Here is a 19,990-nt window from a genome sequence, read left to right as displayed (position 1 = left end):
AGCAACATCGCATTCACATGGTATTTGGTAAACGCCAGCCAAAGATAGAGATGACAGTTTATCTTTTCTAGAAGGCAGTGAGGAAGAAATTTTGTGGATAGGAATATATGTGGGAATCAATTGGTACTTTTTTAAAATTCTGCCTATAGGTTCTGAGATTCCTGGAATGTAGGGGATTGGAACTCTGCAGACTGTTGAAGAAACCTTAGGTATTGGAACATAAGATTCAATTATCTGTTGGATTTGATTAGGGTGGTAATTATTAGATTCCATTAACTTTTTAATGATGGAAAGTTCTTGTTGTAAGATTTCTGGAGAAGAGCAAACTTTGTGCTCTATTAATTAGAGATTTAAGAATGCCAAATTTTTGAGATGTGTGATGAGCAGACTTTTTATGAATATATCTGCCAGTAAATGTGGGCTTTCGAAAGATGCTTGTAGATAAGGTACCAGAAGTTCGAGTAAGCAGGATGTCCAAAAATGGTAAAGTACCAGAATTTTCCTTTTCCATGGTGAATTGGATACTACGGTGAAGGCTATTTATCTGTTGAGAAAGGTGGAAAGCTCATCTTCAGTATGTGACCAAATGGCAAAAACATCATCGACATAACGATACCAAAGAGATGGTTGAGGGTGAATGGATGAAAACATAGTCTCTTCGAATTGTTTCAAAAAATAGTTAGCCAAAGGTGGAGACAAAGGACTATCCATGGCAGTACCCTCAACTTGTTTTGTAGAACTTGTTTTTCCAACTAAAATAACCTGAATGGATAACAAATTCGAAAATCTTTGCAATATCTGGAGGGTAATCTTCATATAATAATTTGACTGTGTCAGCTAATGGAATATTGGTAAACAGAGATACAATGTCGAAACTGACTAGCAACTCAGACTGTTTGATTTTTAAATCCTTGATTTTTTCAAGGAAATCAAGGAAATAGTTGCTTCTCTGAGTCTCCTGGAGTTCTGGGCAAAATGTTTAGCATTTCCTTGAAGTTTTGACTTCAAAACCAAGAGTAACTGTCCTTCAGACCATCTACATCATAAAATTTTCAGCTGCCTCAAAAAATGCCTCTACATTTTCATTTGGATGATCACTTGTAAAATTAGATACGATGACTTAAATTCACATGCTGAAAAAATTCATCATTTCATAAATATGAGACAGAATCTCCAATAGCATTAGAAGTATTTTCATTCATTATTATTATTAAGAGAGACCTTCCAGGGAATCAGGGACTCATGAAGGGAGACCAAATTATGCTATTGTATAAATGAAATCTATGTCTGATTACTCAATTTTCTTATTTCTTAGAATTATCTTAGCAGTTTTATTCTATGTCGATTGTACCTGTCGTCAGTTGTACTATTTTGTCAAATGGTTGATGTTTCTTTGATATTTCAGATATAACTGATGTAATTGAGGCAATAACAGATATAATTTATAAATAGCATTTGTGGAGGGGAGGATATTTTCTTATTGATCATATACAGGGTGTTCGGGATAAATTTGACATATTTATAATTAATTATATTTTTCCGTAAGTTACATGTATTAACACACACTTCTCTTCATTTAAAAGGTTGGACCCTTCTTCATTCATATACAAGATGTCAGAAAGGATGGATAGCTGGAACCCACCTGAATCATGGAAGAGAATAACTTGTATCATGATGATTCGTGCCGGCCATCAAAATAAGGATATTACGACTGCTGCCCAATGCTCCCTGAATACAGTAAAAACAATCAGGCATGAACTAGAGACTTGCAATGGTGACTACGAGGATGTAGCAAGAAGAAAGATCCCTAGCAGACGATCTGATTGCGTTCGTACAGCAGAATTCCTCGCAAATCTGCAGGAACAGGTGTTGAAGATCCCTGGCATTGGAATTCGGGCTTTGTCACGTGAAATGAATGTTGCAGCCTCTACTATGAAGCTTGCACTCAATGAAGACCTCCGCTACTACTCATACAAGCGCCGCAAAGGTCAGCTGCTTACAGAAAAGGCCCGTGAAAAACGTTTGATAAACGCGAAGAAACTTCTAAGCAAAGTGAAACATCCTGCGGAACCACAAACAATCTGGTTCTTTTCCGATGAGAAAAACTTTTGCCAGGATCAAAAACACAACACGCAGAATAACAGATGGCTTGCATACAGTACAAAGGACATTCCTCGTGTAATGCAGACTAAATTTCCCCAAACTGTGATGGTTTTCGGATGTGTATCCTCTGAAGGCAATGTGATGCCTCCGCATTTTTTCCAAGAGGGCCTCAGGTTGACTTCAGATGGCTACGTGGAGTTGCTAAACACTGTAGTCAAGCCCTGGATAACAAGGGTAGCCAATGGTAGGCCGTATGTATGGCAGCAAGATTCGGCCCCTTGCCACACCTCTGGGAAAAGTCAAAAATGGTTGTCTGAAAATTTCTACGACTTCACCAGTCCAAATGTTTGGCTTCCAAACTCCCCAGACCTTAACCCCATGGATTATTTTGTATGGGGCGCAGTTGAAAAAGACACCAATCGCACTTCCAGTAATACAAAAGCCCAGTTAATGGATAAAATTAAAACAGTTTTTGCGGCCCTTCCCAGGGAGACTGTAGCATCAGCTTGTTCGAGGTTCCGAAGCAGGATTGAAGCTGTGATCGATGCTAATGGTGGTTATTTTGAGTAAATCTTGTTGATAGTATTGTAATTAACTCTGCCTGTAATGTTTTTTGTCAATTCATTAAATTTAATAGATACAAAGAAGATTTTCTTTTTCCTTACGAAACTGTCAAATTTATCCCGAACACCCTGTACATGTAATGATATAATCACATTTTGGCAGAGGAGAGAATGTCACAGAAATGCAAACTTCCTGTGTTGCATTCTTTTGTATTAAACTTCCTTTTGATTTTTGTATTATTTAATTAAATTCTGAGATAAATTATATTTATTTTACATTTTTTTAAAAAATATTTCTAATATATAGAGCTGTGTATTATAATCCAAGTGTGTCATGCTTATGGAAAATGATGGGGGATGCATGCACTCTGCCACAAATTCTAAGTCATGATTACTTTCCTATTCTTGTGCCATCTAAACTTATACCCAAAAGTTATGCTGAAGGAACAGTAAAATGTGACAAGCTTGAACTTCTGGGCATTGGAAACAGGTGAGAAATGAAAATGTAATAATTAATCAGTTTTATGTATCAAGAGAATCAGTATTAAATTAATATTAAAACAGCGTTAAGTAATCTTATTAAAAACCAGTAGAAATTCTTCAAGGATTAAAATTAAATAATAATAATAATAATATCTGAAAGCTTTTGTATTTATCCTGCACACGAGAGGTACAAGAACCTATAGCACATCAGTGCCATGTGTGAGTTAATATTGAAAATAATGAGTTACTAATATTCATTTAGTAAGAAAATTGTAATTTTAACAATATATATATGTGTATGTGTGTATTTGTTATTGTTCCTGCTCTGATAGTGGACCTGGTTGGCGGAGTGGTTAACTCATTCGCTCTTCAACCAAAAGGCTGTGGGTTCGAATCCTGCCGACGGCATGGATGTTTGTGATTGTCTTACTAATTATTTACCACATGTATTGCTGTAACCTGTGTTCTTGTGCAGTATGACCTTTGATGTCATTGCACCATAAAAATCAAATTTAAAAAAAAAATCAAAAACTGCTCTGATATTATGGACTGAGTTAGTTGCATTAAAGCTATTGTAACAGCTTGATTCCACTATAACAGTGGGATAGGATGGAATATCGGTACAGGTGTTTGAAGGAGCTGATTTTTCACCTTGAGTCTCAGAACAAGCAAGATTCCCAATGAGCAGAAAGGGAGCAGGATAATTCCATTATAACAAGGTAGATCTAGGACTAAGACAACTAGTTATATGCCATTTGTATCACTGGAGTTGTTGTTAAGATATTGAAGAGTCTGGTAATCACCCACATCCAGATCTCTTATAGGGGACAGCATGGCTTTATTAAAGGTTGATTTTGTTTTAGCTGTCTATTTAAGTTCTGTAGTAAGAGTGATGACGGTGTTTGATAGTAAGAATGGATATGCTGTGATATTTATAATTTTGCTAAGGAGTTTGACAGGATTCCACATGAAAGGTTGTTTTATCATCTTAAAGGGATAGGTATGCAAAATATAATTGTGATATGGATAAGAGTGTGTCTGATAGGTATTAAAAAGTGATATATGGATGTGCTGATCATTGTTGTTTAACTTCTGTGTAATCTACAAGTGGTCAATGAATCATGGAGATCATAGTGGACAGAGAGTTGAAGTTTAAGGACGTACAGCTAAGGTGTGGAATTACTGTCGGATGTTAGTTATTACATTAGATGACTGCAGTGTTGAAGAAAATCCTGACTTGTAGGGATGTGGAAGTTCTTTTCCCATATTATAAAATGGATAAGGCCATATCTGGATCATTATGTTCAGATATGGTTACCCAGGTTCCATGGAGAAGAAGAGACAATCAAAAAGATGAAATGAAGAGTGACCAAGATGATATCTGGCCTATGAATTGTGCATGTGAAGACAGCTTGAAGATATGTGATCTTCAAAGTTTGAGAAATAGTCATATGAAGGGAGATAAGATAGACACATACAAGTTGATAAGGGGTTTCTTATGATATAAGGTAACATTTTGCAGCTCTTGCATTTAAATGGAGAACTTAGAATCATCCATGAAAGTTGAGTAAGGGTGTGATTAGAAAGTATGCGAGGTCCACTTTCTTCTCATTGCATGTTGGAGAGTGTGTGGAATTGCTGTTGGATCATCAACATTGAATGTGTTCAAGAAGAGATATAAGCACTGAGTGACATACAGCTCCCTAGATGAGTTGGACTTACTGGTTGAGTATGAGTTGGAGAAACCTTTATAATAATAATAATAATAATAATAACTTCAGGTACACCATTGATTTTCTGGAAATAAATGGTCTGGCACCTCTTTTAGTCCATACAAAATTACAAGAATGCACTTGAAATTCCTGTGACCATGGGGTCAGCAGAGATGTGCTTAAATAATTAAGTATATTCTTGTGTCAGTGTGACTATGGTGAAGGATGGATTTAAAAGGTTAAGAAGTGCTCTGAAAATTCTATTTACAGTTTGTTGTGAAAAACAGTCTACAGACAATGAAGGAGCTATCAGATATATATGAACGGGAATATTGAGCAAATTTATAATGAATTTGGCAAACTTATAGCTGATGAGCACCTCAGTACCGAGCAAGCTTATAATGCTGTTGTAATAACTGCATTATGCTGGCTATTGAGTATATGTGAATGAATTTGGCAAACTTATTGCAAATGAACACCTTAGTCCCAAGCAAGTGTATAATGCTGTTGAAACCATATTATACTGAGAGTGCACACTGTGAAGGACATTAATGACAGAAGGATGAAGAAAGGTCTACAGCAGGGGTCTTCAACTTTTCAGACAGTGCAGGCTACATTAAAAATTTCACTGAAGCTCACGGGCCACTAAGCTATACTGCAGTATTTATCTATCCGATATATATGAACGGGAATATTGAGCAAATTTATAATGAATTTGGCAAACTTATAGCTGATGAGCACCTCAGTACCGAGCAAGTTTATAATGCTGTTGTAACTGCATTATGCTGGCTATCGAGTATATGTGAATGAATTTGGCAAACTTATTGCAAATGAACACCTTAGTCCCAAGCAAGTGTATAATGCTTTTGAAACCATATTATACTGAGAGTGCACACTGTGAATGACATTAATGACAGAAGGATGAAGAAAGGTCTACAGCAGGGGTCTTCAACTTTTCAGACAGTGCAGGCTACATTAAAAATTTCAATGAAGCTCACGGGCCACTAAGCTATACTGCAGTATTTATAATTGTAAGGTGCTTTCCAGATTCACAAGGTGATGATGATTCAATCCTCTTGCCCTAATAATGTTGACGACAGTCACAATAATTTCATAACATTCTCAAATCCAATAGTTTTTGCGCACAAATTCTCCTGGTGGATTAAATAGTGGTAATGAACGAAATCTTTTCCTTCTAGTTCCGGTTCTTTCCACAGCAGTGCAACAAACCCTTCGTTCTTTCCCACCATAGCAGGGACACCATAAGTTACCACGCCCTCGAGGTTGATTAAGCTGAGGTTGAAACACTGGAACATTTTCTTGGCGGCTTCAAGAATATCAGTACCTTTTGTTGTTCCCCTTCTTAGGTACGAGAGCTAGCAGTTCTGTCACATTGAATTGTTGATCAGTGCCACGGACAAAGATAGCCAGTTGTGCTGTATCCTTCACATCTGTGCTCTCATCTAAAGCAAGTGAATATGACGCAAATTCGGATGACCATTTTTTTTAAGTTCCTTCAATGTAATTGGCAAGTTCTTCGACACGTCGTGCTACAGTTACCCCAAACAAACTCGGTTTTTTAAACACGTCCTTATTATTTGTACACAGAATATCCCCAGCAGCAATGACACTCTTTCACAAACTCGCCACCCAAGAAGGCTTTTGATTTTTTAGCAATTTTTTCAGCTATTACATAACTTACTTTGACTCACACTTCGCTGTCTTCCCTCTGTCTTTTAAACGTACCCTGCTGGCATTTTAAATAAATTTGAAGACGGTTCACTTTGTCCACACGAAGCTGCCCTTGAAGGTAATCGAAATTGGACACATGCTTTGTCTCATATTGTCGTTTTATATTGTATTCTTTTGATACTGACACTGACTCATGACAAATTAAATACACTAGCTTATCGTCAAAAAAGTTTACATTAGTCCACTTTTCATTAAAAACCTGACAAGAATCACTTGATTTATGCTTTTTACTCGTAGACGCCATAGTGATGGGGGTGAACCCAAAAAAAAACATTTCAATTATCTACCTAAACACTTGTTTAGGTTATGTATGTGACAGTGAGGACTCCCATGATGAGTCTTTTTAACTTTCATAGTATCAAAAGACTCATTGTGGGAGGTCCCCACTATCACACACACACATAACTCAACAAAAAACTGTGCCTTAAATGCATTCACCATCTTTGCACTCATCACATTCTCAGGTAACACATTTCAATTATCTACCACATTCCATGCAAAACACTTGCTTTCCCCCTACTCACACCCTTTTTATACGTTTCCAAGGATGGGCTTTTGTTCTCCCTCACTCAGTGAAAAACTTCTGCTTTAACCTAGTAATAATCTGATGTTTTAATGGAACATGTATTACACATCTATACATTAACTATTAGTAATAGTTAATACATGTACAGGAAAACAGAATTTATTAACTCCTTTGTATTTCTTGTTACTACATCATCAATGAGAGAAGAGAGGATTGGAACATGAGTCACATGGCATGTGTTTTCTTGGTAGTTTCTCTTATTGTACAGGTGAACAGAGAACAGCTGTGGCCAGTATTATCTCACCACCTTTGGCTGACTGTTTTATGGGATATGTGGAAAGTCATCTCTTCAGTGCCATTTTTGCTTCATCCTCATATTTAGCTTCACATTATGGTTGATATTTCAAAGGTTGCACTCAGAGACAGAATTACTACAATTTCTGGATGAAATAAACTCCATGTACTCCTCAGTCAAGTTTACTTACCATTGAATGTAAATCCAGCAAGAGCCTTCTCTTTCAGGATACTTGAATAATCTCACTTCTAAGGCAGTATTCAATTTTTATCTGTCCTCACCACTCTCCATCATGGAAGACAGGTATCAAAACTCTTATATACAAAGCTCACATCATCTGTTAGAAGAATTAAATAAAAATCACATAAAGAAAGGCTTAGGTGTCATTCATAATTCATAATAATGCTTAATAGTATAAACAGCACAAAGAGGAAAAAATACATTTATTAACTCGTTGATATTTCACTGGTTTTCTACCCACAGGGGGGAAGGGAACCCACAGCAGTCCCGTCTAGCTCTTTGTATATTTTCCTTTCTATAGGAATAACCTGCTTATATGGTGAATCTGAATAATTCAATTATATCAGAGGGAAAATATGGCTTAATAAGGTTAAGGGTCTCTGTCAAAGGTGCATTAATGAAAAGTGGGGTGATATCAAAAATGTCCATGATGTCAGAATCTGTCAGAGTTAGATTTTCTGTTAATATTTTAAAGTGCAAAGAGTTTTTAATAGATGAGGGAGAGTTACCTGTAAGGAAGGAAAGTGATTTGGATAAATGTTTAGCCAGTTTGTAGGAGGTTGTCTATGGATGGGTTTGTGAATATTAGGGATCTCATACATCCATAGTGATTCGACATGATAAGGTTTTTAAGTTTTTTATTAATTTTTTTAAGGCCAGGATGTAACTTTTGTTAATTTATACACTTTTGGGATTTTTGTAGGATCCCAATCTGTGATCTGATAAGTGAAGGAATCTTTATGATGATGATTCATTTTTCTGTTGTACTTATCTTCGTTCTTAATGACTAAGTGCTGATATTTCTTTTGGTGGAATGTTATTCTTGGGAGGTTTGGATTTACTTTCTCCTTTGGATTCATTACCATCCTTTCCTCAAAAGAGTTACTCACCAAGCCAGGGCTATTTGTTCAAATAACGCAGTCCTTGAAACTCAGCTCAGGGACCTTTGCAACACCTCTTTAGTGAGTTTAGTAAATGTATTTTTTCCTCTTGGTGTTGTTTATACTGTTAAGCATTATTATGAATAAAAAATCACTTTCACTGCTAATGGATATAACCAAGCTGCTAGTTAGAAAATTATCAATAGATATCGTCCCTCAACCCAACTACAATCCATACTTTACCTAAAGGAACATCTGAACAAAGCATGGATTCTTCACAAGTATAATCTGTGCACCACCTTCCAACTGTTTTGGCTACTGTGTTGTTCTTTTTTGTTATTCACCATGGATAAATTATTATCTCTCCTTGCCAGGTATCTATCAAATACCCTTCTCATGTCAGCTCTTATTTTAGACAGATGGGCCATTCTGCTTAGATTAGAATCCAGGAACATAGGACTATATCAAATTCAATTCCCAGTAATTCCATGTAAGCAAGACCAGTAAGTCTGGTCTTGCTTACCATACTGTTGAGTTTTTTGAAATCAACCTAAGATTCTGCACTCCATTTAATTTAAGTAATCGGATTGTCTATTCCATGATACTTTACATTGTCTGAATCTTAACTGTTCTGATTACATGCTTGTCTCTATTTTGGGAAGTAATGAGAATTAACTATTCATAACTTTTTTTCCTTTTTTTAATAATGAGTGATTTGTGTGTAACCTTGTATTTGAATTCAAATGCTCATCACTGTTTCCTTTTGAACTCTGGTAATGTGTTCTTATTTACTCAGCTGTGATCTAGACACGAACAGGTAAACATGTTACACAGCTCATCTTTTGAATGTTGTAAACTGATCTTCTCTCTCTGATGATGTACTTGTTACAAGAAAAAAAAAAGGAATAAAATTTCTATTTTTCTGTACATGGCTTAACTGGTAATAACCCCTTACTGACTTATATATTTCAGTCATATCCCCACCTCCTCTTCACTACACTCTGCAAATTGCATTTCCTCAGTCTATCACATGCAACATTTCTTAGACCAGAAACCACTTTAGTCAGTTGCAATTCATATATGACCTCATCAAGGTCTTATATAAATGGAAGATTATACAGAGCAATATACTATCTACTTAAGTTGTAAGTAAACTGTTAGAATTGCAGGAGATACAGAAAGATGGTTTGATCTAAATTCAGATGTAAGACAAGGATGCAAGCTGTTTTCTTTGTTAAGTTCATCTATATTATGAAAGAAAGTGACATTAAAGCTATATTATAATTGTCAGTCTATGAATGATGCTCTACTTATTAATAAATTCAGTACAAAAGTCTTCAGGGGCTCTTTTAAATTGAATAACTGCTGTTAACAAATTTGGTGTTTTCTCAATCCTCCTCACCTGTAACCTCCCTCCCCACCCCCTCCAAACACATATAGCGCTGATGTGTATAGTTTTTTATTTCTATCTTTCATGTATGGGATCCGTATAAAAATTAAGAATGGGTAGCAGTACTAATCTAAGTGTTATGGTTACTGAATGAGAATTGGAGAATAAAAGTTATATAAACAAGTGTTTGATGGAAGGTAAAAGACTGAGTAATTGGATTGAATTACTCAGTCTTTTATTGAATTACTCATTTAACAGTTAAAAGTGTTTTGTTGTGTTGTATTTGTGTGTTATCCAGTCATTTACAACTCTTGGTATTTTTTTGTGGACAAAGGCTCTCCACTTCAATTGTAAATTCAAGTTGGTGAGTTCTTTTATGTTATACATCATACTCTTTTGCAGTCTTCCCTCCCTTCTCATGCCCTCAATCTTCCCCAGCATAACTTCCTTTTCCAACTATTTATCTGCTCACATAATATGCCCAAAGTACTTTAATTTATGTTTAGCGATCATTGCATTCAAGAAGCATTCTGTCTTTATATGCTCTAAAACCTTATTAGTCATTCTTGCAGTACATGAGATTCTTAATTGTCTCCTCCATGTCCATAATTGAAATTAATACATTTGCTTTCCTTCTTCTTAATGATCCAGCTTTCACAATCCATATATCACTACTGGAAATACCATGCTTTGACAATTCTAACTTTCATGGCCTTACTAACACCCTCTATCTTTCATAATTTTTCAGGCTTAACACCTTTTTTCCTCATGGCTATCTTTTTTTTTTTTTTTTTTAAATTTTACCTTCACATTGATCATAATTTCTAATTCTGGACCCCAGTAAATCATAAATTTGAATAACCTCTATTTTATCTCTCTTAATCATAAATTCATCTAAATTGCTAGAAGGCATCACTTTTGTTTTGCTGATTTTTAAATTAAGCCCTGCCTAAAAAAAGAAATTGTTGACAGGAAATTAGCATTGAATGATAAGTTTACATTATTACTATCATAGTATCCTCTATACCCATTGAAGGAATGTATCAGGAATTTTGATGGTGGTGGTGGTGATGATGTTAACATTATGATGAAAGAATTCTTGATACAAATCTCTCAAGCTATATTGAGAATTTACAGTACTTATTATTATTTCATGAAAATTACAAAGTTTCATAGCTTTGCATTGGTTTATCTAACACAAACATATTCATGTTAAAAAATTACTGTTAAGTAAAAAAAAAATATGCTATTATTTTAATATTAATATTGTCATAAATTGTGAATAGTTTCAAGTGCAATCTATATAGATTATACTGAATTGTATTGGCATTAAATTCAGTTTTAAGTAACAGTGTTTCTTTATTGTTGTTGTTTGATATTTACATGCATATTTATTGATATTCAGATTGTATCGTCAAGCGATATCTCTTCAGCCTGAAGTAGGTGGTCTGTGGTATGACCTTGGAGTCAATTACTATCATCAGGCAAAGGCCTCTAAAGATACTGTTCAGAAAAAAGAAAAGCTTAATAAATCTCTACTTTGTTTTCAAAAAGCTGTATGCTTGGATCCTATGTGTTGGAGGTATTGGAATGGGCTTGGTGTTTCAGCTGTTGGTAACTATTATTTCCTGTGTTTCTTTGACTTTTTTTTTTCGATAAAACCTACTTTACTAACTTGTTAATGCAGTCTTTTCTAAACTTATCTTGTGTATTATTTTTAAATATTAGAAAAATAATACGCATCGCCAATCCAATATACTAACCTGTTATCCAAACCCATATGATGCAACTTAAAATCAACTTCTTATGTGGCACCCTGTTAGATGCCTTGGAAAAATTCAGAGCACCCTTTAACAAACCATGCTGGTCTACATAAATAATATTACCTTCATCTACCCAATTCTGTATATGAATTCTTAACAACTACAGAAGAAATACAAACAATCTTATAGTTTGATACCACCATTCTAGTGCTTCATTTCCGAAGCACTATCTCTGCTTCCACTAAATCCCAAAGCACTATCTTTGCTGCCACTAAATCTCATCTCTCAGCGAATACATTGCACTGAGAGATGAGATTTAGTGGCACTGCATACATTTCATGCGCACATACATATTCTCATCTTGTACCTGCCATATTTTTAAGCAATGAGATGTGTACCTACTGCATGTGTAGCAAGTAGGTTTATATTCATAGCATAGCATCATCAGCTATGCTATGAATAATGTAGTCTTTAAATGGTGAGAGGAGGTTGTTGTAGTGATATAACTTGCGGCCACTATGTTAAATATAGTTGGTACATGTGGAGACAATACTCAGATAGCAAAATCCTAACAAATTACCACACAATTATAACAAAAAAATCGTCAATTCGAATAGTGCAAACTGAAAAACCAGTATTGTCACAAAATAAACATAATAATATATTTTCTTACTACTAATACTTATATTTTTTTAATAGCTCATGTCATGCGTTGCATCCATTTTCACATGCTAGCAAGACTATCCTTTTATATTTGTTGCTTAGAAAGATCTTTCCTGTTTCTGTTTTCTTTGTTTCAGTTAGGCCTATTTTGTCAATCTGGTACTTATCCAATTCTTCTGCTAGTTCCATTTTTTTTTTTTTTTTTACTGATGCTTTTTACATTGATAGTGCCAATCTTGAACTCTACTGATGTTGAGTTGGAATGTGTTTTGGGATTTCAGTCTTACATATAAAAATTCACACTGCATCTGAATACTTACAAAAATAAAAAAGAGTGGGATAGTCATAAGCCAAGCATTGCAACTGACTCTCATGACTTCTTTGGATTCTTTCTTTCTGTAACTTTTGTAAATATTTTTATTTTCAGTATAAAATTAATTTTTATCTGCTCAAAAACTAAATGGTGATCTCTTTATATTTCGAATCATCTGTATTTTTTATTAGTATAAAGATATCAGTCTCAACAATAGAGAATTTAGAGACTTAACATAGATAATTTCTTATTTCTTGTGTCTACTATCCATGTGGATTTGTTCAGAAAATTCCTCCACTTCTTTCTTCATAGAATCTTTTGTGAGACCTCAGGCACAAATAATTCTCATTTTCCTATTCCCCATTTTGATGTTTACTCACATCAGTCTAGTTGAAACCTGCCATACAAAAAGATTATCATCATGTTTAGTGTTAAACACTATAGCTGCTCCTTCTATTCCTTGATCATTATTGCCTTGTTGATTATGAAATTTGTATACCATGAAGTATTTTCAACCTCAATTAATTAAAGTAAATGAACACTCAAACTCAACATCAGCAGAATTCAACATAGGCACTGTCAATTTAAAAGGTATCAATGGAAAAGATGTGGAGAAGAATTAGAGAAGTCTGCATCAATGTAATTGATACTAGCAAAATGAAGAAGACAAAGTGAGATTCTTCTACATAACAATGAGATGTTATTCACCAGTTTTTGTCATCTTCATTTTGTTAGTATCAGTTACATTGATGCAGACTTCTCTAATTCTTCTCCACATCTTTTCCATTGATACTTTTTTAAATTGATAATGCCTATGTTGAATTTTGCTGATGTTGAGTTTGAGTGTTCATTTACTTTAATTACCATTGAAAATACTTCATGGTATACAAATTTCATGAACCACAAGCAATAGGTACCAGTTTAGTAAAATTGTCTAAATTATTTCCTTATGTTTGCTTTTGTAAAAATATACATTTTTTTTTTTTAATAAAGTATGTGTAAAAAAAACATGCCATAACAATTTCTTTTTCATGAAAATATTATGTAAACACATCTGTAAATTGTATTTTAATAAAAAAAAATGAAAAATGTATTTTTGTAAGGATTCTCATAAACAAAAAATTATTAAAATCTGAACACTTATAAGCACTACTATCCATTGCATTTGAGTAATTTAAAAAAAAAATTATAACAAAAAATTTGAATGAAAAAATGTTAAATCATATGCAAAACAGATTGTCTTTTTTTTCACATTCCTTTTTTTTTAGCCCATTCATTGATATAAAATTTTGTACTCAAATTCTTAAACTTTTTTAGATTCATTGTTTTTGTTTGAAACAGATTCAGCATCATTCCTTTTTTGTGTGATAACTAGGCAAACATTTCACCAGTTCACAAAATTATATTGAATCACTGAAATTCACTTTTGATAATGAAAAGTGTTTATATGTTCTGAAATCCCAACACACACACACACACACACACACATAAAAAAAACCCATTGTAAGTGTATGTACTAACTGAGTGCAACCTCTTGACTGAGTCATGTATGATTCATGACCATTGAATTTTTCTTGCATTTTTTTTTTTTTTTTCCAATTTGGTGTTACCTACATGATATATCTTGCTCTCTCACATCAGATGAGAGGGAAAACATGAAATTTTGTTCTTGCTCTATAACTAACTGGAAGTAGAAACAAATCTGATATATATATATTTTATATTTAGTGTATAGCATAATAAAATAAAGACACATGACATCAAAATATATAAATACATATTTGTGTAGACAATGTAAATGAGACAGGTAGTGTACATATACAAATAACAGGCAAAAAAGTCACTAAAATTTTAAGTCTAGTTCAGCTAGCCATTCAAGAGCTGAAGGATATGCCTCAAAAAAAGTCTGTTGGATTACCTGGTAGGCTCTTATGCAGTAATCCTCGACAATGTGCTGGATAGTTTGGGTGTAGGTGATCTTCCCCACTTGTGTAAGCTGTCTGCGCATATTCTATTTAAGCTTTTCCATTGATGATGTGGAAGCTCAATAGCATTTGGATTTTGATTGGGAATGATATACTTGTTTAAGCCTGATGGCGATTTTTCTTTCCAAGTTTCTAGTATTTTGAATTAATGAAATCGCTATTTACTAGTTCTTCAGCCAGTATTAGTGGAAGCCGTCAGGATTTAAGACGATTTATACTTATGTGGGAGGTCTTTATGTATTGGTAACAGGGGATTACTATTTATTTTTTTGTACTCTTTTTGTGAGAGCATCTTGTCTGTGCAGGTTCGGTTGCAATGTTGCTCAAAGTTGGAAGCCAATAGAGGGGAGTGGATTTGATATAGTCTGTTATTGTCCTCATTGCTGCATTTATTTGCATGTTGATTTTCTTGATATAGAGAACTGTTAGCCATACTGGTGAACAGTATTCTGCTGCAGAATAGACTAGGCCTAAAATGGAGAATTGCAGTGTAGTAGCAGAAGAACCCCATGTAGAACCACACAGTTTTTGTATGATGTTATTATGGGTTCTGATTTTTAAAGAGATATTCTCCAGATGTCTTTTGGAAGATAGTGTTCTATCCAAGGTAACATCCAGATATTTAGGGAAATCTTGGGTTGTTAAAGTTGACATGAAGTTTCCTATATACCAATTTGGGTTTATGTGAAAAAGCTAACCTCAGTCTTATTGAGGTTTGGTGTTAGTCTCCATTTATGAAAGTATTCCAGAATGGGTCTGAAGTTATTTGTGAGAATATCTTCAGTTGCTTTGATGTTCTTATGTTGGATGGTAAGGGCTATATCATCAGCATAAGCAAATTTTCTTGACCTAGTTGTCGGTAGATCAGATGTATATAAGTTGAATAAGATTGGTGCAAATACTGAGCCCTGCAGGAGCCCGTTGTTCAGCTTTCTCAGTTTGCTCATTTTGTTTCTCAGTACTACATGAAAGAATCTGTCAGAAATCATGTTACCAATAAGTCGCATAATGGATTGGCATGGTATGCGACTTATTGATAACATGCTTCCTGACAGGTTCTTGTATAGCAACCCCGCCTCTTTCCATACTGTGTCGTATGTGGCAGTAAGGTCAACAAACACAACAGAAGTTTGCGAACATCTCTGAAAGCCTGCCTTGATATGGGTAGTAAGGCTTAGTTCTTGTTCTGTACAATTACTTTGAGTCTTTATGCCTGTTTGCTCAGCAGAGATAACCTCAGATATTCTTGGCCCAGTTCTGTTAAGGAAGAGTCTTTCAAAAAGCTTATAACAGCAACTGAGGAGCATAATTGGGCAATAGCTCTCTGCTTGATCCTGAAGCTTGTTGGGTTTTAATATAGCTATTATTTTGGTTCTCTTAAAGGCTGTTGGAAGGTTTCCCATCCTTAAAATGTGAGAAAAGAATCTTGTTAGCCACTGACAAGCATTTTTTCCAAAGTTAACCAAGAATTCAGGATGAATCCCATCAAAGCCTGATGTTTGCCAGTTTTAATCTCCTTTAAGGCCTAAGTTATTTCATGCTTGGTATGGACATTACTTCAGGTGGCCATTCTACCAGGGAAGCTTATAGATGTTAACCACTGTGAGATGTTCGATTTTTGCTATGATAATGTGTATATTCTGATATTAAGTGAATTCTCTATATTATTGCATATTTAAGTTGCACAGCCATGAGCTTGGTGATGTGTAGTTCCTAGTATATCATACCCTGCAATTCTTCCTCTAGATTTCAATTATTCATTATCTGTGTGTGTGTCTCTTGAATGACAGCTATGTCTATATCATTTTCTAGAAGGAATTTTGAGAGATATTGACTTTTAGCAAAACCGATTCCTTCAATGTTGAGTTGGCAAATCTGAAAATTTGTACCCAGCCAACCATTTGGTAATTGTATAATTTGTGATTTCATGTGTCTATAGTCAGGAGATCGTTAAGATAGGTCTTTCTGCTAGCAATCACTCTAGCGCATTTAGCATTATCCAGGGCAGCCCCCACGTGGAGGTGAGCTAGAAATACACCCCATCTGATATATAAACACACACACACACAGTTTGGTTTGTTGAAAAAACACATCGAGCACATACATGTTTGTTTAATGTGTATTTTATGACAAATCATCCTGTGGATTCAGTGCTTATTCCTTAAGTATTTTTTACTAATAGGTGTCATCAAATTTCACTCATTACAACTGGGGGGGGGGGGAAGAATTAGAATTTGTGTGCATCAGAAAATCATTTGCAGATTTGACCATGATTTTTTGGGTCAGAAGAAAAGTTACAATTTAATGTAGGCATGAAGGTAAGTGGTATCACAATATGCAGATGACCGCTGTAATAGTAAATAGTATTCTTGTATAATACCATTAATTATTACAACAGTTCAATCTAGAACTATTTCTGCTTTTTTTTTTTTCTACAGAAAATTTATTTAATGTCATTTATAACATGCAATTTTGTATCATTTCAAATCATTTTACTATGAAAAATTTGGATAACAAATTTTAATGAAGATTCCAAATACCAAATCTCATTAAAATCCATCATATCAGAATGTATTATATGTATACAAAATGAATGTAATAGGTGCTTATTTTGTGAAATGTGTTTAAAAATGTATATGTCCTGATGTACTGCACCACTGCTATTTTTCAAAGTTCATAAAATATGAGATTGAAATAACCTTTAGTTGCATGTCTTTTCTGTAGAGTTTCACAAAAATCAGTTTAGAAGTTGAAAAGCTGTTTGAGGTGTGAGAATCATAGGCAGGCACTGCAGTGATTTGATAAGACTTTCCTTTATAATAAAATAGAGAAATGGGAAAAAATTCATTGTTTACAGTATGTCTACTATATCTATAACAAATTGCCATTATTACAAACTACAGAAAAGTCCTGACCAAATCCTCATAGTTATGAAGTGAGAGTCAACTATAATAAAATGATTTATTTCATTTTATTTTATTTTTGAGATATAAACAACATTATCTTTAAAATTTGCTTCACTTAAAAAATTTATACACAATTTGCTTTTATTATTATAAATACTAGATGTCTTATCTTTTAGATGAACATTTTAATTATTTGTAATTTTAAATTATTCTTCAGAAATACAAGACTATAGACTGGCTCAACATGCATTTATAAAATCCAGTATGGTTGAAGTAAATGTAAGTTACATTTTTTAAATATTTTAAATAAAATTAAATTAATATATGATTCACAGATTCCTGTGAATATCTTATATTTTCATGCTTCTCTTCAGTCCATTGCTCGTCAATAGTTTGCCCAGTGCCTGACTAATGTTTTTATTCATCTTAGAATAGAGATCATTCCAGTTAAATTCATTTCATCAGTGAAATGAATTTAACTGGAATTTTCTGAGCATTTTGATTTTAAAAAAATGGATTGAAGAGAAGTTTATTGATACATATCTGGAAAAACAGAAGAGCATACAGCATCATAGTTTTCAGGGTGGCCACTATTTTAATATAGACGAAGAAAGGTAAAACCATTATCACATGTTCAGAACTTGAGTCACAATGCTTTGGTATGATCCAAATGAGTGGTGATTTGTAGATAATGATGCATCTGTTTTTGTAGACAAGTTTCTTTGATCTCCACTTTGCTTGTTGAGAGGTATTTCCAAAGTTTATTGGCTTTAATAGGCATAACTCCACTTCTAAACTTGGAAACTAATCACACATTTGAGTTCTTCTCTTTATTTCTTTTTTGACAGCATATTTTAACATTTTGAAGATTTTCATGGCAGTTTTCTCAATCAAAAGCAAAACTTTTCAGCAAATTCTACCTTACATCTGTTAGAGGAGTTTCACACTCGCAACTCTGATGTTATTTTGTAATCCATCTAAAAATTTTTCGCTCACAAATTGTCATGATTCTGACGTTGCATGCTTGCTGTTATTTCATGAAATCATTCTTGAATAATTATTTGTAAAATTTTCTGAAGAACATATCTCCTCGCAAATCTTATGATAAATAACTGCCTCTGAATACATACCATTAACTTATTTGTCTTTCTGTAGAAACTGTATATTATACCACAGCAATATATTTCTTTTAAGCATTTTTATTTTTTTAAATTTAATATATGTGATGAATACCTGGATTAAGTATTGTGCTCATGAAGCAAACAGAAGTCAGATATTTAGAAATGTGCTATTGTCATCAGCAACATTGTACCACTGCAAAAGATGGTTTCAAGTTTACTTTGAACAAGTCAAATTCCATGTTGATTTTAAAGTAATTCAAAAAGTTTAAGGCAGAAGTATATGATAATATAAAATTATATATTACATAAGTATGTAATATATAACATAAATTACCATCATATGGACTGCTCTCCTTCTTTTGTAATTGGATTGCTAGTCTTCTCTCAGATCACTCTCTACGTGTAATAGTGGAAGGTGTTCTCTCTTCAGATTTTCTTGTTGATGTAGGTGTCCCTCAGGGGTGTGTCATTTCACCCACCCTTCTTCATGATTTATATAAATGACCTACTCTCATTGACTTTGTAGGAGATCTAAACATAATTTTGTTGATGATGAGTGGCTGAGGCCACCACGTTGCTGAATACCAGAATCTGAAGGTAAAAGATTATCAATGACAGAAGACAAAGAAAAACAGTTGGAAAGAAGAAAACAGACATACAGAGGAAAGGAGGAGGAATTTCAACTAGTAGACAAAGGAATCAAGTAAGGCTGTAGTGAATGAATGAAAGATATGACGAGTAATTTGTTGTAAGTACAAAGAAAGATATGTATGTACTTCCAGACAAATCACATTCTGTGTTTTGTTCCTCAAGCAATTGTATTAATGTAAATGTTATCAATGTAAATGAGTAAGTACCTATTCTAAGAGCAAGCATATTGCTGTGTAGTAAACATAAGTTATTGTTAATCAAGCATACGTTTGACAAGTTTAATGGGTAAGAATGACTAGTAATGGTACAAGAAGTTATGTTTAGGTTATAAGATAGAATTGTAGGAGATCTAAACCTAAACCAGAGTCACTTGTAATTATTATCCAAGACTTGAAATTTCATTGTATCACAATGCTTTTGTGAAAATGAGTTATGTATAGATGTGATTTAATTAAATTGATTTGTGAGACACATTGAGACTGGTTTGTCAATCCACGAATCTGAAAAATACGAACCTACGTAATCTGAATCTGACTAATAAGGGGTAAGATATTTATATTTTGATAAGAGATAAGTTAAGCCACGACTGATATAAATTAAGAGTCATAGTTAATGGGGAATAATATCTTCTTTATCTTTGTTT

At 33.9% G+C, this 19,990-nt stretch overlaps 1 protein-coding gene across 1 annotated transcript in view; it reads left to right on the top strand.

Annotated features, from left to right (window-relative positions):
• The window catches only part of LOC150108611 (tetratricopeptide repeat protein 37), a 485,241-nt gene that overhangs the window by 256,151 nt on the left and 209,100 nt on the right, over positions 1–19,990 (top strand). Inside the window, exons 21-23 of the mRNA XM_090416072.1 lie at positions 2,974–3,156; positions 11,351–11,559; positions 17,793–17,854. Of these exons, the coding sequence (XP_090272198.1) occupies positions 2,974–3,156; positions 11,351–11,559; positions 17,793–17,854 (454 nt within the window). The remainder of the gene's footprint in view (positions 1–2,973; positions 3,157–11,350; positions 11,560–17,792; positions 17,855–19,990) is intronic.

Source organism: Typopeltis vanoorti, chromosome 3, assembly GCF_054136105.1.
Source record: "Typopeltis vanoorti isolate ZY-2024b chromosome 3, IOZ_Tvanoo_1.0, whole genome shotgun sequence".
NCBI classification, from domain to species: domain Eukaryota; kingdom Metazoa; phylum Arthropoda; class Arachnida; order Uropygi; family Thelyphonidae; genus Typopeltis; species Typopeltis vanoorti.
The sequence above is the reverse complement of the archived record's forward strand: the minus strand, read 5'-3'. Positions and strand labels throughout refer to the sequence as shown.